This window comes from Harpegnathos saltator, unplaced genomic scaffold, assembly GCF_003227715.2.
Source record: "Harpegnathos saltator strain DR-91 unplaced genomic scaffold, Hsal_v8.6 scaffold247, whole genome shotgun sequence".
In the NCBI taxonomy this organism is placed as follows: domain Eukaryota; kingdom Metazoa; phylum Arthropoda; class Insecta; order Hymenoptera; family Formicidae; genus Harpegnathos; species Harpegnathos saltator.
Window position 1 is genome coordinate 54,874 of NW_020230036.1, and position 16,074 is coordinate 70,947.

General features: G+C 49.6%; 1 protein-coding gene across 1 annotated transcript; it reads right to left on the reverse strand.

Moving 5' to 3' along the window:
* Positions 1-415: 415 nt before the first annotated feature.
* Positions 416-12,687, reverse strand: LOC112588576 (serine/arginine repetitive matrix protein 2-like). The gene is made up of 2 exons (XM_025298900.1): positions 11,327-12,687; positions 416-2,116 (listed from the first exon to the last, which is right to left on the reverse strand). Exon 2 carries the CDS (start codon positions 2,106-2,108, stop codon positions 570-572), a length of 1,539 nt encoding a protein of 512 aa, XP_025154685.1. The 5' UTR covers positions 2,109-2,116; positions 11,327-12,687; the 3' UTR covers positions 416-569.
* Between the last annotated feature and the right edge of the window lie 3,387 nt (positions 12,688-16,074).

Below are 16,074 nucleotides of genomic sequence, written 5' to 3' on the forward strand. Positions count from 1 at the left end.
CATAACCTTGGCTTGTACTACCGCTTTCCGTTAGTGTTTCTAGGCTTACTGTGGGATCTGGGAGGGGTCTCTTTAACTGAAATAAAATAATCTTCTCAAAACTTGATTTTCGCAATCAAGGCCGGCTTCCCAGACGCCACAGAGCCTCCGGAAGTTTTTGTCGGTTTAAGAGTCTCAGGCTCTCGGATGAGACACGCGCACCGGCCCACTGACATCTTTACTCATTACACCCGAAACGGCGAGTTTCCGGGTCTCACGCCGCCTGGATCTCGCCGTCTCGCAGTCAGTCGGAGTTTATTGCAAACGGAACTTAAAATATAACTCTAATGATTATAAATAAACTATTTATCTCGCCTATTCGAGGTCCACTGTCCCTTGAGTCATCTGGCGAGGTCTAAACAAAACTTTACATTGCGTACTGCTTTTCCCGCTGACTCGAGTGTCCTGGGCATGTTCGCGCTCTCGACCTTGACTTCCGGACCAGTCTTACACCTATGACCTCGATATACTCCCTGTTCCTCGAGGTCCTCCTACTCGTCGAAGTCCTGTCGGTCCTTGAGGAGCTCCGCCTACTCGGAACCTGGTCTCGGGGTTTCCATGTCCTCGAGGGGATCTCCGGTTTCGGGTTGCTCCTCGGGGTCAGTTCGGTCCCTCGTGGATTCCTCCTCGGGGTCCTCGGTGGAGAGGTATATCACCATCGGGGACCTCGGCTGTTCTCGAGGTTCGTGTTCTCGAGGATCCTTCCTCCAGTTTCGCTCCACGCGGTTACGGCGACTGGTGACTCGTTCCTCGAGGTCAGGACGATCGCGAGTCCACGTCTCGGGGTCAGGATAGTCGCGAGTCCTCTCCTCGCGGTTAGGACGGTCACGAGTCCTTTCCTCGCGGTCAGGACAGTCACGTGTCCTCTCCTCGCGGTCAGGACGGCCACGAGTCCTCTCCTCGCGGTTAGGACGGCTGCTCTGCCTGCTCGTTCCGGATGACCCGGATCGCTCCGGCGGACGGGTTGGTTTGGTTAGAGTTCTCCTCTCTCCTTCCCCAGCCCCGACCACCATCCCCGGTCTTGCTGGAGATGTTCGACGGCCTACGGGTCTTACCTCGACGTTGACGCGCCTGTCGTCGATTATCCTGGGTCTTCCTGCTGTCTCCTTTGGCCTCGAGTCCTCGTCGGTACCCCGCTGGGCGGCTCGCTCGTCCTTTGGCCTCGGACCGCCTGCAGCTAGTGGCCGCTGCACGCTCCCGCCTGTCGGCGATTCTCCGATCGGCACGCTCTGAGACTCGCCGGCATTCGAGTCCGAGTCGTCTGGAATGGTGCGGGATTGGCGTCGGGCAAGGATGTCGAGCTTTTCTCTTACCCGTTTGCGGTATCTGATGTTCGCCAGTCGTTTCAGTTCGCGTCTGCGGTCTTCTTTTTCCTTTCGGAGGCGAGCTGATCGCGAGGTCCTCTGGTTCTTGTGTAGTTGAGGTGCTTCATCGTGGTAGCGTTTTGCGTGACTCATCTTTTTGATGGACTTGTTGTTGTTGATGTCTCCGATGTTTTTACTGGATGTGTCACGATCGGATGTTGTTCTCCTTGTATGTTTAGGCTTTCTCGATTGACTTTTGTCGGATTGTGCGTTGTTCTCCTTATCGCTGTCATCTCGGGTGAACAAGCGGGTTTCGGACTTGTGTTTGTTATTAAGGCTCGAGCTTGCTCTCCTCGAAGTAGTCCTCTGTTGTTCTCGGGTGTTTGGAGATTCGGATTCCGAGAAGTTCCATTGCTGGGCCTCGGGTGATACGACTTCACTCGTTCTGGCTGGACTCCTGGATCCTCTGGAGCCTGAGCGTCCATTTTCTATCTTTATGGTGCTTGCCTCGGATGCTGGTGCTTCGGTGGATGTTCTCTGGTGTCGCGGCTCGGGTGTGTTGGTTCTTGTCGTGTTCTTAGAAGCGGATGCGGATTCCATGCGTCGGATGTCTTCCTCGCATTCGTCTAGAGCTCGTTGCATCTGAGCTATTCTTTTTCGCATCTCTCGACATTGTTCTTCCTCGAGTTCCTTTCTCCTCCGTAGCCGTTCCTCCAGCCTTTTGCTCAATTCGTCGTGTTGACGTGCCAGGTCTTTGAGGCTCATGGTCGAATCTGAAATTAATCGAGAGAAGCACTCAGTTTTGAGTGTTCTCGGTTCCGGCTTTTGGTCGTACGATTTAAACGTTTGTTTCGCGGTGACTGCGATCCGGCTCTCCCGCCAATCTCGTTATTCGGACGTTTTCGCGGTTTTTTCGGTACTTTAACGATTTCCCATGTGTCGTCCGTATCCGGCGGTGATTCTACATTATACTCGATTTTGCGCGTTCTTCGCGGTTGTATCCATCGTTCGCACGATGTATCCGACCCGGATGATAGTCTACGCGCCAGGGCGGACAGTCGAGCTCTCGGTTTGTTCCGTTCGATTTGCGGGTCCGAATGTTCCGGCTCGTACGATGTTTCGAGCTCGGCGCTACTTCTTTGCTCGCTGCTGCCCGATATTTCCGATTCTTCGCGCATCGACGGTGGTTGGTCGATTTCTACGGGTCTCCACGTCGGAACGCGGTGCGGTCGCAGTTGACGGGTGTTAAAATGTCCTAGCGACTCCGACGTGAGTCGTTCTATCGAGTACGCGTTTGGATGGACTTCACCGCGTACGCGAAATGGACCTTCGTAAAGCGGAAATAATTTATGGATCTTGGCGTGACGCTGGTCACTCCGACGGTGTGACTTGATCCATACCAGATCTCCTGGTCGGTACTGAACGGCTGTACCGTGCTTTTCGCTCTGGCGTCTGCGTTTGCGCGCCATGAGTCGGAGACGTTCGGTGGCTGATTCTACTAAACTGTCACGGTCTATTCGCGGGGTGACTCGTGGTCTCAATACCTCGGGTGGACCTATTATTACGTCTGCGTCGCGATTCTCGAGTATCGCGGGTGGCACTCCGGTGCTCGAGTGTTCTGTCGCGTTGATGACCTGCTCGACGCGTGGGACTACCTCGTCCCACCGACGGTGTTCATCGCACGCGTACGCGCGTAACGCACGACCTAACTCTCGCATCGCTCTTTCCACAGGGTTGCTCTGTGGGTTATACGGGGATGTTCTCCGTATTTTGAATCCTAGTCGGTTGGCGAATTCCTTCCAGTGATTGGAGAGGAACTGGCCGCCGCAATCCGTCAATATTGTGCCCGGTACGCGATTCATGTCTCTGAAATAATAGTTTTCGAGAACGTACTCTATGGTTTTAAGTTTTTGGTTCCGTATCGGGTACATTTTGGTATGTTTCGAAAATTGGTCCATGATCACGAGTACGTAACCGTGTCCGTCGTAGGACCTCGGTAGAGGGCCGTACAGGTCAACGGAAGCTACCTCGCCAATGTCTCGTGGTAGATCGTAATATTCGGGGCCTCTGGTCGGCCTCGCGTATACTTTAGTCGCGATGCACAGGTGGCACGATGCCACCACATCTCGGGTTATTCTATCGACGTTCTCGATGTCGAAATAGCGCTTTGCGAACTCGAGAACTTTGTCGGTGCCAAAGTGCGTGAGGTACTGGTGGATGTAGTTTACCAGTTCCCATGCTATGCTCTCGGGTATCGTGACTCTGTCGCTGCCGTCGTTTTGGATCGTTCTGACGAATTCATCGCGCAGAGTGTACTTATCCGGCTGCTCGGGTGGCAGTCGCATCGTGTCTGGATCGTTGCTCTGCGCCTCGCGGATGAAATCGATCCATTCCCGAGTGTCTTCACCCTCGTACGCGTCGGCCATGAGACAAATACGAGGCGCGTATTTTTTGCGCCCTTCGCGGTCCCATTCCTGATTCGCGTCGGCGTCGCTTGTCGTAGACGAGCTGGAATCGTCGGCTATTCGCCTTTGTTTTCGGCGAGTGTAACATTCGGTGGGGCTTCCGCGTCGTTTCTGGAGGGGTTTGCGCGATAGCGCGTCCGCCGTGGTGTTCGTTGCACCTGGTACGTGCTGAATGTTCAGATCGAACTCTTGGAGAAAGGCGAGCCATCTCGCCATTCTCTGACTCGCCACGGCGCACGCGCTCACAAACTTGAGTGCCCGGTGGTCGGTTCTCGCGCGAACGGGGCGTCCCATAAGGAGAACTCTCCATTTGCGCAAGCACCATACGAGGGCTAATCCCTCGAGTTCTGTGATCGTGTATCGGCGCTCGGCGCCTTTCAGGCTACGGCTCGCGTACGCGATGGTGTATTCGCGTTCCGACTCGTCGTACTGGAATAATCGCGCGCCGATCCCTATCGTCGACGCGTCCGTCTCTATCCCGTAGTTCAACGCGGGGTCTAAGAGATACAGTCGAGTCGCGTCGCGCACGTTGTTCTTGATCTCGCGGAAAGCCTGTTCTTTGGGCGAGTCCCACACGAATTTGGTGTCTTTTCTCAATAGTCTCTCCAAGTGAACGGTGTTTCGCGCTAAATTTGGGATGAAACGCCGATCCCAATTTACCAATCCCAAGAAGGCTTGAATCTCCTTCTTGTTGCGCGGTCTTGGAAAGTCTATTATATTCTGTTTCGTCTCGTTTGTGATTGTCACGTGCGTTCGCGAAATGTCGTGTCCTAGGAATACGATTCGATCTTTCGCGAATTCGCATTTTTCTCTATTCAGCCGAAAACCGGCCGCTTGCAGCGCTTCGAATACGCTCTGCAGGTGCTGCAAGTGGTCGACTTCGTTTTCGCTGGCTACGAGAACGTCATCGAGGTAGACGGTGACGTTACGTTTAAGTTCCTGTTGCTCTTTTAGCGCGGCTTCGATCGCTCTTGTGAACGACGCGCCCGCTGTTTTAAGACCGAACGGTAGTCGTTCGAACACGTATGTCTGGTGGTCGAAAGAGAAACCCGTAAACTGCCTGGACTCCTTTTCCAATGGAATTTGCCAGTAGGCTTGAGTTATGTCGAGCTTGCTAAAGATCTTTTTCTGCCCGATGCCCGCCAGTACCTCGTCGATTGTCGGAGGTTGGGCGTGGTCATTTTCCATGCGGTCGTTAATCGCACGGGCGTCGAGGCAGATGCGGATTTTTCCGTTCGACTTGGTGACGGCCACTAGAGGGTTTATATATTGAGTCGCGGCTCTGCTTACGACTCCGAGGTCCTCCATCTCGCGGATCTGCTTTCGCACTTCCTCGAGATGTTTTCGAGGAATCGGATATGACTTACCTTTGAATGGCCTCGTCGTAGTCATACGAATCTCGTGTCGATAGCCTTGGATCTTTCCGAGTGATCCGTCCAATAGTAGGCTATAGTGATTCAATAGATCCTCGAGTCTGTTCGCAAATTCGTCACCGGTAACGGGTGACGTCGTTTCGCAGTCTGATCGCCCCGTTTCGCGGTTCGCGTTGTCCGACGACAACGTTGGCGGCTCGCGAACGTTCGCGAGAAGATCGTCCAAGCTGGACTCGCGTATTTCGTCAATCTCGAGGTCTTCGAAACCCGATTCTCGCGTTTCGGACACCCCGAGCGTTTCGAGGTCCGTTCCAGTGATTGACGATTGGCTAGATTCGGGCGCTTCGCGCGGATTTTCTGCGCGATTCGCTCCTATGAACGGGGTCGGTCTCGGACACGTTACGGCGATGTTATACTTGCCTAGAAAGTCCGATCCGAGGATCATCGGGATAAATAACGTCTCGATGGCATAGAACTCGTGGGTGTACTTGTCTATGTTTCCTTCGAGATCTTTCAGCTCGATATTCAGCTGAATCAGCGCGTCTGTATGCACGCCTTTTTGATTGAACGCTCCGCGTATATGAATTTTGTTAATTTTTACGCGGGGAAATAGTTTGTCTATATCGGTGTCTGCTGTTGTTTGCAGTTTTTGTTCGAAATTTCGAATTACTTTCGGATTAACCGCGGAAACTGCCGCTCCGGTATCGAGCAAAGCTCTGATCGTTATTCGGTCGAGTTCGCGTTCATCTTCCGCTATCACGTTAACCTCGACCGTCGGCACCTTTTTTGTTTCTTCCTCGAGATGCTGGTCTTGGCACTCGAGGTCTCTCAACTCGTTTATTATATCGTCAGTTCGCAGTGACGACACTTCTTTCTGCGATTCGCGCGGTCTTGAGGTTTCGCGCGATTTCGAGAATTCGCGTGGTCTCGAGGTTTCGCGTGTTATCGAGGTTTCGCGTGGTTTCGAGGTTTCGCGTGTTCTCGAGGTCTCTCGTGGTCTCGAGGTTTGGCGGGGACGCGAGGTCTCTCTGGATCTCGAGGTTTGGCGGGGACGCGAGGTCTCTCTGGATCTCGTCGTTTCTCGCCGCCTCGAGGTCTCACGCGACCTCAGAGTCTCTCGTGGTCTCGATGGCGCGAGGTGGTCTCGAGGGATCGATCTATCGCGGGGAGTTGTGTTGCGTTCTCCCATTTCGTTATACGCACGCGGATATTTCTCGATTCGCGGCTCCGCAGTCTCCCGCCTATCGCGATGTTCGCTCGCTCGGGCCATCGAGGGCTCTCGGGCAATCGAGTGATCGCGCCCGAATCGTCCTCTCGAGCTCGGTCTCGGTACCACCTGCTCGCGTCTGTCGCGAGTGACCGTGCGTGTTTCGGGTTGGTAGTACCTACCCGGGTACCATCGCTCTGGCGACGGATCACGTCGGTCCGGTGCGTATCGAGCGTGGGTTAAGTCGCCACGCGGGTCGTACGAGATCTCGTCGTACGACCCTGACCTTGAGTACGCTCGTTCGGCCTCGAGTTCGCGCGCTATCCTGTCTTTGATCGCGATTTGCGCGCGGTTTCGCCTGCGATTCTGTATGACATTTAATCTGTGGCAAAGCTCCTGGATCGTGTTAACTCGGAGCATCAAGAGATCTTCGTAGACCTCGGCTGAGAAATGCATGCTGAGTTCTTCGACGAGCTCGTATTCGTGTATCGAGGGGGAGAGATACTTCGCGTCTCGGGCAAATTTTTCGATGTACTCTGCCATTGTACGGCCCGTGTTTGCGTTGTATCTACCGTTACGTACTTTGTCACGGAATTCGTTCTGATCGATTCGCCCCCAGTACTTGTCTTGAAACTTTATCAATACTTCGCCGAATTCCACGAACTCTTGCAGATCGAACCATTCGCGGGCTCGATCCGTCACGCATTGTTTAAAAAAGTGTAAACGATCGCGGTCTCTGAGGTTCTCGTAATCTGCTATTCCTAGGAAATCATTGAGGAATCTCATTGGATGTTGTTTGTCTCCGCGACCTGTAAATTTGAGATCTCCGAACGGGTTCGCTCGCGGCGGTTCGCGAGTGGTAAATCGCTGTCTCGGATCTCCTTCGTTATATTTTGAAATTCTAAGAGTGCGTCTGTCCGATGTATATTGTCGTTCCGGTTCGGGATCGTACATATCTTCGAGTAATTCGTTACGCCGCTCTGGTCTGCGGTTCGTCGATACCGCGGATGCTATCGATCTCGCGTCTTCCCTAGTCGCTACCGTCTCGTCGCTGTCGTATCGTCGCGTTAAACGGTAGTTGTTCCATTGTTCGGTTTGTGCTTGGGTGGGTCGGGTTCGGGTTTTGAAATTTTTTCAGTCTTGGGCGTCTTAACGTGGGTGACTAATTCTCCCAGTATCTTTTCTATCTTGTCGAATCTCTCGTCTATCTCGTTCGGTCGCGAGTCTCTCGCGAGCTTGTTACCGGTAGATATCACCGTACTGCTCCAGATAGACGGGTCATCGAGGCCCCAGTTTGTGAGATTGGCCTCGGTGGCTACGCTTCCGACTGTCGCCTTGTCGCTTCTCATGCTCTCGAGCACGTTCGCTAAGGCTCGCGGAGCCGCGATGCTCGTTTCGGACGTCGTTCTGCTCAACGTTTGACTCTCGGTCGGCACGAACGACGCCGGCCTGACCAGCGGTCGCATGTTTCCGTACACGCGGCCGGATCGCGTCGCGGGTCTCGCTTCGTCGATGACGTCCGCTCTTTCGGGAATCGACATTTTTGCCGTCAACTTTCTTTCGTATCGTCGCGTTCAAGGTTATCGATCTCGCGGTGTTGCTTCGTTAGCTACTCGAGTCGCGGTTTAAAATTTTTCGGACAGGGGGTCTCTCTTAGCACGAGGGGTACTCGAGTGTTCGCCTCGAGCTTCTAATATGGCCTCGAATCTACCTCGAGTGTCCTATGGTCTCGCGCACGCGTTTGTGGTCTCACGATCTGCTCGCGTTATAGCAATATCGCGTCTGATAGGGTGCGAAATGATACATGAGTCCTATCAGCAAAATTACCAATACTACGCACGCTATGTAAACGGCCTCCATGCCGGGTGAGTTGTGCGGTTACTTAAGCGTCTAAGTCTACAACGTGAATAATATACTAAAGAGGATATTTCGAGTATGCGATTATATAATTTTATATCTGTAAATACTATAGTAAGATTATAAAACTTGAAGATTAATATATATTTTTTAAGATAATTGTGATAAATTTCTAAATTATACGTAAAATTGTAAGATTATAATATTGGTTTCCAATAGAGCTATTTGGTTAAATGATCCTATAAATATTATATATTTTTGTGTATTTATATTTTTTATCAACTCAGAATATGGTATAGATATGCTATATATTGGTTATATGCCTCTAAATAATAATAAATGCTAATAAATATCGAATAAGTATTTACTTCACGGTGGGATGACTTCCGTGATTTTATGGAATTGAATCCTCTAAGTTAGATCCCTTGGTTACCGTTGGGTTTCCGCACAACTCTTTTTGTTTATGATTTTACCGGAAAATTCCGATCGTGCGCTTTCAACACGTTAATCGATTCGGCTTCTACAAGATTCTATTTGATTTTAACTCTAAAGTCGCTTGTGAACCTTGTCAATCCCTCGTCTAATCTCTCCGTAGTCTGGATTTTGTTTATACGATAACTCGGTAATTTGTCAATTTAACAATTTGGTTTTTAGCATGCAAGTGTCCTTCTCCGTCCTCTACAAGAGCGTTCACACGAAATGTCGCTACGACGTCGCGTTCAAAAGTTCGCTCTGATACCTGGGCATGCAAAATTGTGTCGCAAACAGGCTAGTTTTGCCTTAAATTTGTTAATAATTCGCGTTCTATTTGCGCTATTCGACTCGTGCAAAATTCTACGAGTCCCGTTTTTAATTTCCTTTCCCACGAGTCTATTTACGTCGGTCTAGGACGTCTGGTTCAAAGTTGTCGCGGAAAAGTGAGGTTTTATCTTGTAGTCAAATTTCACTAGGCTGTAATTTTTTAAATAATCGACCTAGATAGTTGCAAATTGGTATCCAGGTGTCTCTTGTGGTCCTCTCGTATGATACCAAAGAACAATTGTCTACAACGCGCGGTATAAAAGTTGAGGTTTGAACCTTATGAGTGAATTTTGTGTCGGAATGAGGCTATTTTTCAATGAAAATAATTTATTTCTCCGGTTGTAGTCGACTTATTCGAACGTTTCCGGGCTCTACAAGTCAGGAATTTTGTCCTGATTCTGAAAATTCAAGTCACAATGTCGTATGTCTTCTAGAAAAAATTCTAACTCAAAATAGTGACTTATATTCTGTGTCGCAGCTCGCAGCGGCTGGCCAAATTGTAATAATTAATTTCTCACGTTCTACCGATGATAATCGGGTCGTTCAACGGTGAGCAAGTTGGGTTTTCGATTCTCTTTCAGAAAATTTAGACAGTCTTGTCCCCGGACGTACAGGGAAAATTTAGTTTCTAAAAAGTGACAATTTTTCACTCTTTTCGTTTGTTACTGCAAATTTAATTGTTTATTCAGACTCTGCTCAGTCTTGCCAGTCTCCGGCGGTGACGTTGTTCCCAAAACCTACAACAGGCACACTACCGGATGTCTCTAACTCGCTATAGGCTAAATAGGCTAATGTCTACAGCGGTATCAATTTTTTAACAATAAATTACCGTTAAACTAACAGTCGGATCAAGTTGGTTTTTGGTGTGCGAGTTCCTCTCTAGGGAGGCTAGTATCGCGCCAAAGGGCGAAAGTCTCCTGTTATCAGGGAAAAAGTTGGCACTTGAACCTTATATGTCAGATTTTAGTCGCAACGCCTTCAATTTTAACACAAAATAATTAATATCTCCGGTTCAAATAGAGATAATCGCACGGTTCTGGAACGAGCAAACTCAGTTTTTCGTTCTCTTTCCGAAAATTCTAGTGGCGTTGTCGTCGGATGTCTAGGTGAGAAGTTGTTCTCAAATAGTGGGATCAAATTTTTGTCGCAGCTGTCGGCGACTGACTGAATTGTGATCTACCCTAACTCCGTCAATAATAATCCGATTTTGATGTTCTTGGGCTCTTTTGCTTCGTCTCCAAGAGTACTTTTTAGATTTCTAAGCACAATCCTTGTGCCATTCGCGGTTCGGGCTGCGCGGGGCCCTATATTTTGTTTATATCGTATATCGCGGATTTTCAATCTTAATTGGTTAATATCTCAGGCAATAATTGCCTCACGTTAACGATTGCGGTGTGTATCGATGCGTTTTTGCATCTCCTCGAAGGATTTTCCCTCAAAAACTAGCTACGAAATGCGTATCAAAAGTTTTATCCGTATGTGGTATTATCTCCGATCCCCAGCTACACGCTAGTATATCTCGGTAAATAATGGATCTAGGGGGTTGCAATTTGGTACGCGAGTGTATTTTCTAGTTGTCTGTCTTCGCATCTAAGTGAAATTTCGCCGAGCTTTTCGGGAACAAAGTCGCCACTGGGACCTTAGCATGCACTTTTACAGCGGAAATGGCCCTATTTTGGCACAAAATAATTTATTTCACAGCTTCTGCTTGACCGATTCAAGTGGTTGTGGACTCTGCAAGTCAGGTTTTTCGTCTGGAAGCTATAAATTTAAGTCCCGTGTTCGCGAATCATCTAGAACTTATTTTATTCCACAATAGTGGCTCTAAATTTTTGTCGCAGCTCACTGCGACTAACCAATTTGTGATTAGGTGTATCTCTGTCAATTTTCCTCCCAGCTCAATGATCCTGGGCTCGTTGGTTTTGTATACGGCTCTACTTTTATGGAATCTAAGCAGATTTTCGCTATCGCGTTCCGTTTGACAGGCGCTGAGCTGTATGCACTAGTTTTCTGTCTATCGCAGACTCTGTATCTCTAATAATCAATATCGTCGGAATTCCTCGATCGATCTGGACCGTTCCGGTATCACTGGACGCGGATTTTGATTCTCTACTCGAATTTTTACACGTCGATCGCGTCACGAGCGTCCTAACGTACGCGCTAATCTCTACGTGTCGCTGTACCTTAAATTGAGGTTATATCGCTATTCGCGCTTTCACACCGGTATTATCCTTCGGCGATTCGCTAATTAATATTAATATTAGTTGGTTTTGGACTCACTACTTCGACGTTTCTTCGTTTTCTCGTCGGCTTTGGTTCGTAGCGTCCCTTCCTACGTGTCCGTTGGTGTCCGTGGCTGCACCGGTCAATTTCCTCGGTTCTGGCAGGGTCCACGGGTGTATCCTGGATAATCCTCGTCGCGCAGATGCTCTGCGTCTTATCGCGGTTTTCCTCGCACTGTCGCGGAACAATCGTACGAATATTTACGCGGATATCGGCCGGAATCACGCATCGGCTCGTTCACGCGTCTCGTCGTTTTCTTCGCCTCGTAGGGGACTCTCGGTCTGTTCGTTAATCAGACTGTTGCGTTTTTCGCGATCGCGGCGATTGTTTTTCGGCGGAATTAATGTTTTTAGGCGGTTTTTCATATAATTTACACTCTGTATTCACGGTCGCGCTTGTCGGATTCAGCGCGTAATCACACGTTATCGTCACTTATTACCGTTTCTCGTAATATTCGGTCTATTAAGGCGCGTACACTGCGCGGGTATTTGTCGGCACTTTCACGCTCGACACTCAATGTCTTCGCAACAACGGCGGTACACTTTTCTGCGGAATTCCGTGATTTCACTTATTTAGGACGACTTATTGCGCACGTGCATCCTGTCACGGTCGCCATTGGAACGCAGTTTGGTTATTGCCCTTGGCGTCCTTCGCTTGGGCTTTCGCCGGCCTGTGAACTCTACACGGCACTGCTTTCCGTGATCAACGAGGTCACCCTTCACGCTCTCAGCGATCCAGCGGGGAACCGTTCCCCTCACCGACGGCGTCCAATGTTGCTGTCTTATTCCCTAGGCCGTGTGTAACCGGACACAATGGGGTTCGAGCCCGAGGGGCTCGCACATGAAGAAGCAGGTTCCTTTCGGGACGCAGCTATTTCGGTCGCCACCCGTCCTTTGATGCAGCAGCGCAGCGGGATCCCCAGGAATGGACGGGGAATCGGGGACCGAGACACCAACACCACACTGCTGTTTAATGATTATTTATTCGTTACGTTGGGCCGCCTAGCCGCCTTTACACCGCGTCGCGAATATAAATCTTCGCCGCAATTTACGCGGAACTGGTTTGAGTGGGCACGAGGGGTGTACACGTCCGCTCTCCGTGGCGGGTGATCTCCCACTGCTTTTGTTTGGCGCCTTCGCGCCTTTCGCCTCTTAGAAAGACCACGGGTCCGTCTCAGAGGCGAAACTCTATATGCCTCGGATAACAGACGCACACCGCCCGCTCGTACGTTCACTCAGAGGGCGCTAAAACCGGGTCGGTAATACCGACTTCGACGTTATTAAAATAAACTCTACTTATAAAATTGTAAAATAAACTTTGCTCGCTTTTATAAACTTAATCCTACGCGTATCATTATAAAGAAATGCATATAAAAATATATATATGTATAAATATGTAAACAGCATAGATTACGGTATATAAATTTATAAACTTAATTCTAATGACTATTATATTTTCTTTTCAGGTCGCCGCGGGACATTGGACGCCTCATCGTTTTTGTCACCCTTTCAGGTAGGTATTGCACATTGCATTATATTGTTGTTATACACTAATCTACCCTTTTTCTTTACAGGTCACCATCGGATGAGACATACCTCAGGTAAGTATTTTAATCTATATAAAATTAACTTTAATAATTCTTTTTGATTGTTTCAGGTCATCGTTGGACTAGACGCCGCCCTTGGACAGGATGCAGCCCACACGGTAAGTATACTATACCTTTATCGCACTTAATACTAATTTGTTTCTTGTTTTTCAGGTCGCCGCGGGACAATATCAGTCTTTGGTTTGTTTCTTCGTCATCAGGGTAAGTACAAGTCAAGGCTATCAATTTGGTAATTAATCTATTTTTGTTTTCAGGCCATCGTTGGACATATCGTCGCCACTCGACTCTGAACAATCTCTCTTTATAAACTAAACATGTAAAACTCTACATTTGGATCTTTCGTGAACTCTATCAACTCTTACATAACCTTGGCTTGTACTACCGCTTTCCGTTAGTGTTTCTAGGCTTACTGTGGGATCTGGGAGGGGTCTCTTTAACTGAAATAAAATAATCTTCTCAAAACTTGATTTTCGCAATCAAGGCCGGCTTCCCAGACGCCACAGAGCCTCCGGAAGTTTTTGTCGGTTTAAGAGTCTCAGGCTCTCGGATGAGACACGCGCACTGCCCCACTGACACTCTTTACTCATTTACACCCGAAACGGCGAGTTTCCGGGTCTCACGCCGCCTGGATCTCGCCGTCTCGCAGTCAGTCGGAGTTTATCGCAAACGGAACTTAAAATATAACTCTAATGATTATAAATAAACTATTTATCTCGCCTATCGAGGTCCACTGTCCCTCGAGTCATCTGGCGAGGTTTAAACAAAACTTTGCATTGCGTACTGCTTTTCCCGCTGACTCGAGTGTCCTGGGCATGTTCGCGCTCTCGACCTTGACTTCCGGACCAGTCTTACACCTATGACCTCGATATACTCCCTGTTCCTCGAGGTCCTCCTACTCGTCGAAGTCCTGTCGGTCCTTGAGGAGCTCCGCCTACTCGGAACCTGGTCTCGGGGTTTCCATGTCCTCGAGGGGATCTCCGGTTTCGGGTTGCTCCTCGGGGTCAGTTCGGTCCCTCGTGGATTCCTCCTCGGGGTCCTCGGTGGAGAGGTATATCACCATCGGGGACCTCGGCTGTTCTCGAGGTTCGTGTTCTCGAGGATCCTTCCTCCAGTTTCGCTCCACGCGGTTACGGCGACTGGTGACTCGTTCCTCGAGGTCAGGACGATCGCGAGTCCACGTCTCGGGGTCAGGATAGTCGCGAGTCCTCTCCTCGCGGTTAGGACGGTCACGAGTCCTTTCCTCGCGGTCAGGACAGTCACGTGTCCTCTCCTCGCGGTCAGGACGGCCACGAGTCCTCTCCTCGCGGTTAGGACGGCTGCCTCTGCCTGCTCGTGGCTCGTTCCGGATGACCCGGATCGCTCCGGCGGACGGGTTGGTTTGGTTAGTATGGTTAGGTTGTAACCGGACGCCGAGTCCTTCCTCGAGTCCAAGGGGTGAAGATTGCAGATCCACAAGGTATGGAATAAGGTTGGTCGCCACCCGTCCTCTTTGTTGTCGCACGGCGCAGCACTCTGCAGGGATGGACGGGGATCCCGAGATAAGCAACACCGCACTTCACAGTGTAATTCACTTTGTTTATTGTTCCGTTGGAATACACAAGGTCGACTACTTACGCCCGGTGGCGTCTATATGCTGCGGCGAGGGCGCACCCCGATCGCCGAGTCGATTTACGCAGTAACGTCGCGTTCACGGAGCGGCCCTTCACACGACCGGAGGTCTCGACGGTCTAGGACCAACTGTTTGTACGGACGGTGCTTGCGCGCCTTCCGCACTCTCAAACTCTCTCTCTCACTCCTCCTCTCTCTCTTTCGTTCCGTCGCTCTCTCCAATCGTGTCAAGTCCGCTTCCCCATCGCAGACGCTAACATACGCACGCATGCGCAGACGTCGGCAGTCGAGTAACATAAATCTTTCATAATATGATTATCAAAACAAACATTCTTATAAAACTCTTATAAAATAATATAAACTTATATATATATATATCTACATGCTTGAATAATAATATGATCTTTTTCTGTTCCAGGTTTGACGGCAGCGCGGGACATCGTGGGACATCGTGAGACGTCGCGGGATGCCACCAAACACCGGTAAGTATAACAAAAACAAAACTTCTAAATGATTTCTTTCAGGTCACGGATCTCGTGGTCAACGGGCCTTCGAGATCTTTATCAGGTACGTCGTTCCAGGTAAGTATCTTACAATACGTAAACTAGGTAATGATCACGTGATCATAATGATCCTTGGTCTCGCAAAACAAAATAAAGATTCTATAATGCCTAGTCGCTGGGTATAATAAACTAAAAACGATATTCTTAAATAACGGATCCTAAGTCACCTCGGGAGATCTCGGCCCGATTCGGTAGCCTAGTCGTGATCACCGATCGCTCGAGGTCACCGTAGGTGATCTCTTATGATCTCCACAGAGATCTCTCGCGGTCACCAGCGACTCGAGATCACCTTCGGTGATCTCCCGAGATCACTTAGGATATCTACAGTCTACTCCGAGTCGGCAAGCCATCTCATGATCACGTGCTGGTCGTGATCTGTACCTTCATCAGGATCCTCTGCATGCTCGTCCTTTCGGCCTAGGTCCACTGGGTCAGGATCGCTGCTCCTCCGTTGACCTCGATCCTGGTGGTCAGGATCTCGGGTCAGGATGATCCTGGCAGGCGTCTCGGAGTCCGGCTGATCCCTCGTCGACATTTCGGGTTCATAAAGATCCCTCAGCATCATCTCGGGGTCAGGATGATCCCGGATAGGCCCTTCACGGTCCGGATGATCCCTGGAGGACGTCTCGGGGTCAGGATGATCCCGGACGTAGCTCTCACGGTCAGGATGACTCCTCAGCGACATCTCGCGGTCAGGGTCATCTCGACTAGGATCCTTTGATCCCAATGCTCGCCATTCCGGTGATTGGGTTGGTCTGGTTAGGTTAGGTTAGGTTAGGTTTGGTATGGTTAGGTTAGGTTAGGTTAGGTTAGGTTTTTTTTTTTTTTTTTTTTTTTTTTTTTTTTTTTTTTTTTTTAGGTTAGGTTAGGTTAGGTTAGGTTTTTTTTTAGTATGGTTAGGTTAGGTTTTTATTTTTTAGTTTTTTTTTAGTATGGTTAGGTTAGGTTAGGTTAGGTTTAGGTTAGGT

Coding starts and splice junctions, on each gene's coding strand:
- LOC112588576 (XM_025298900.1), bottom strand. CDS start 2,108: ATGAGCCTCAAAGACCTGGCACGTCAACACGACGAATTGAGCAAAAGG.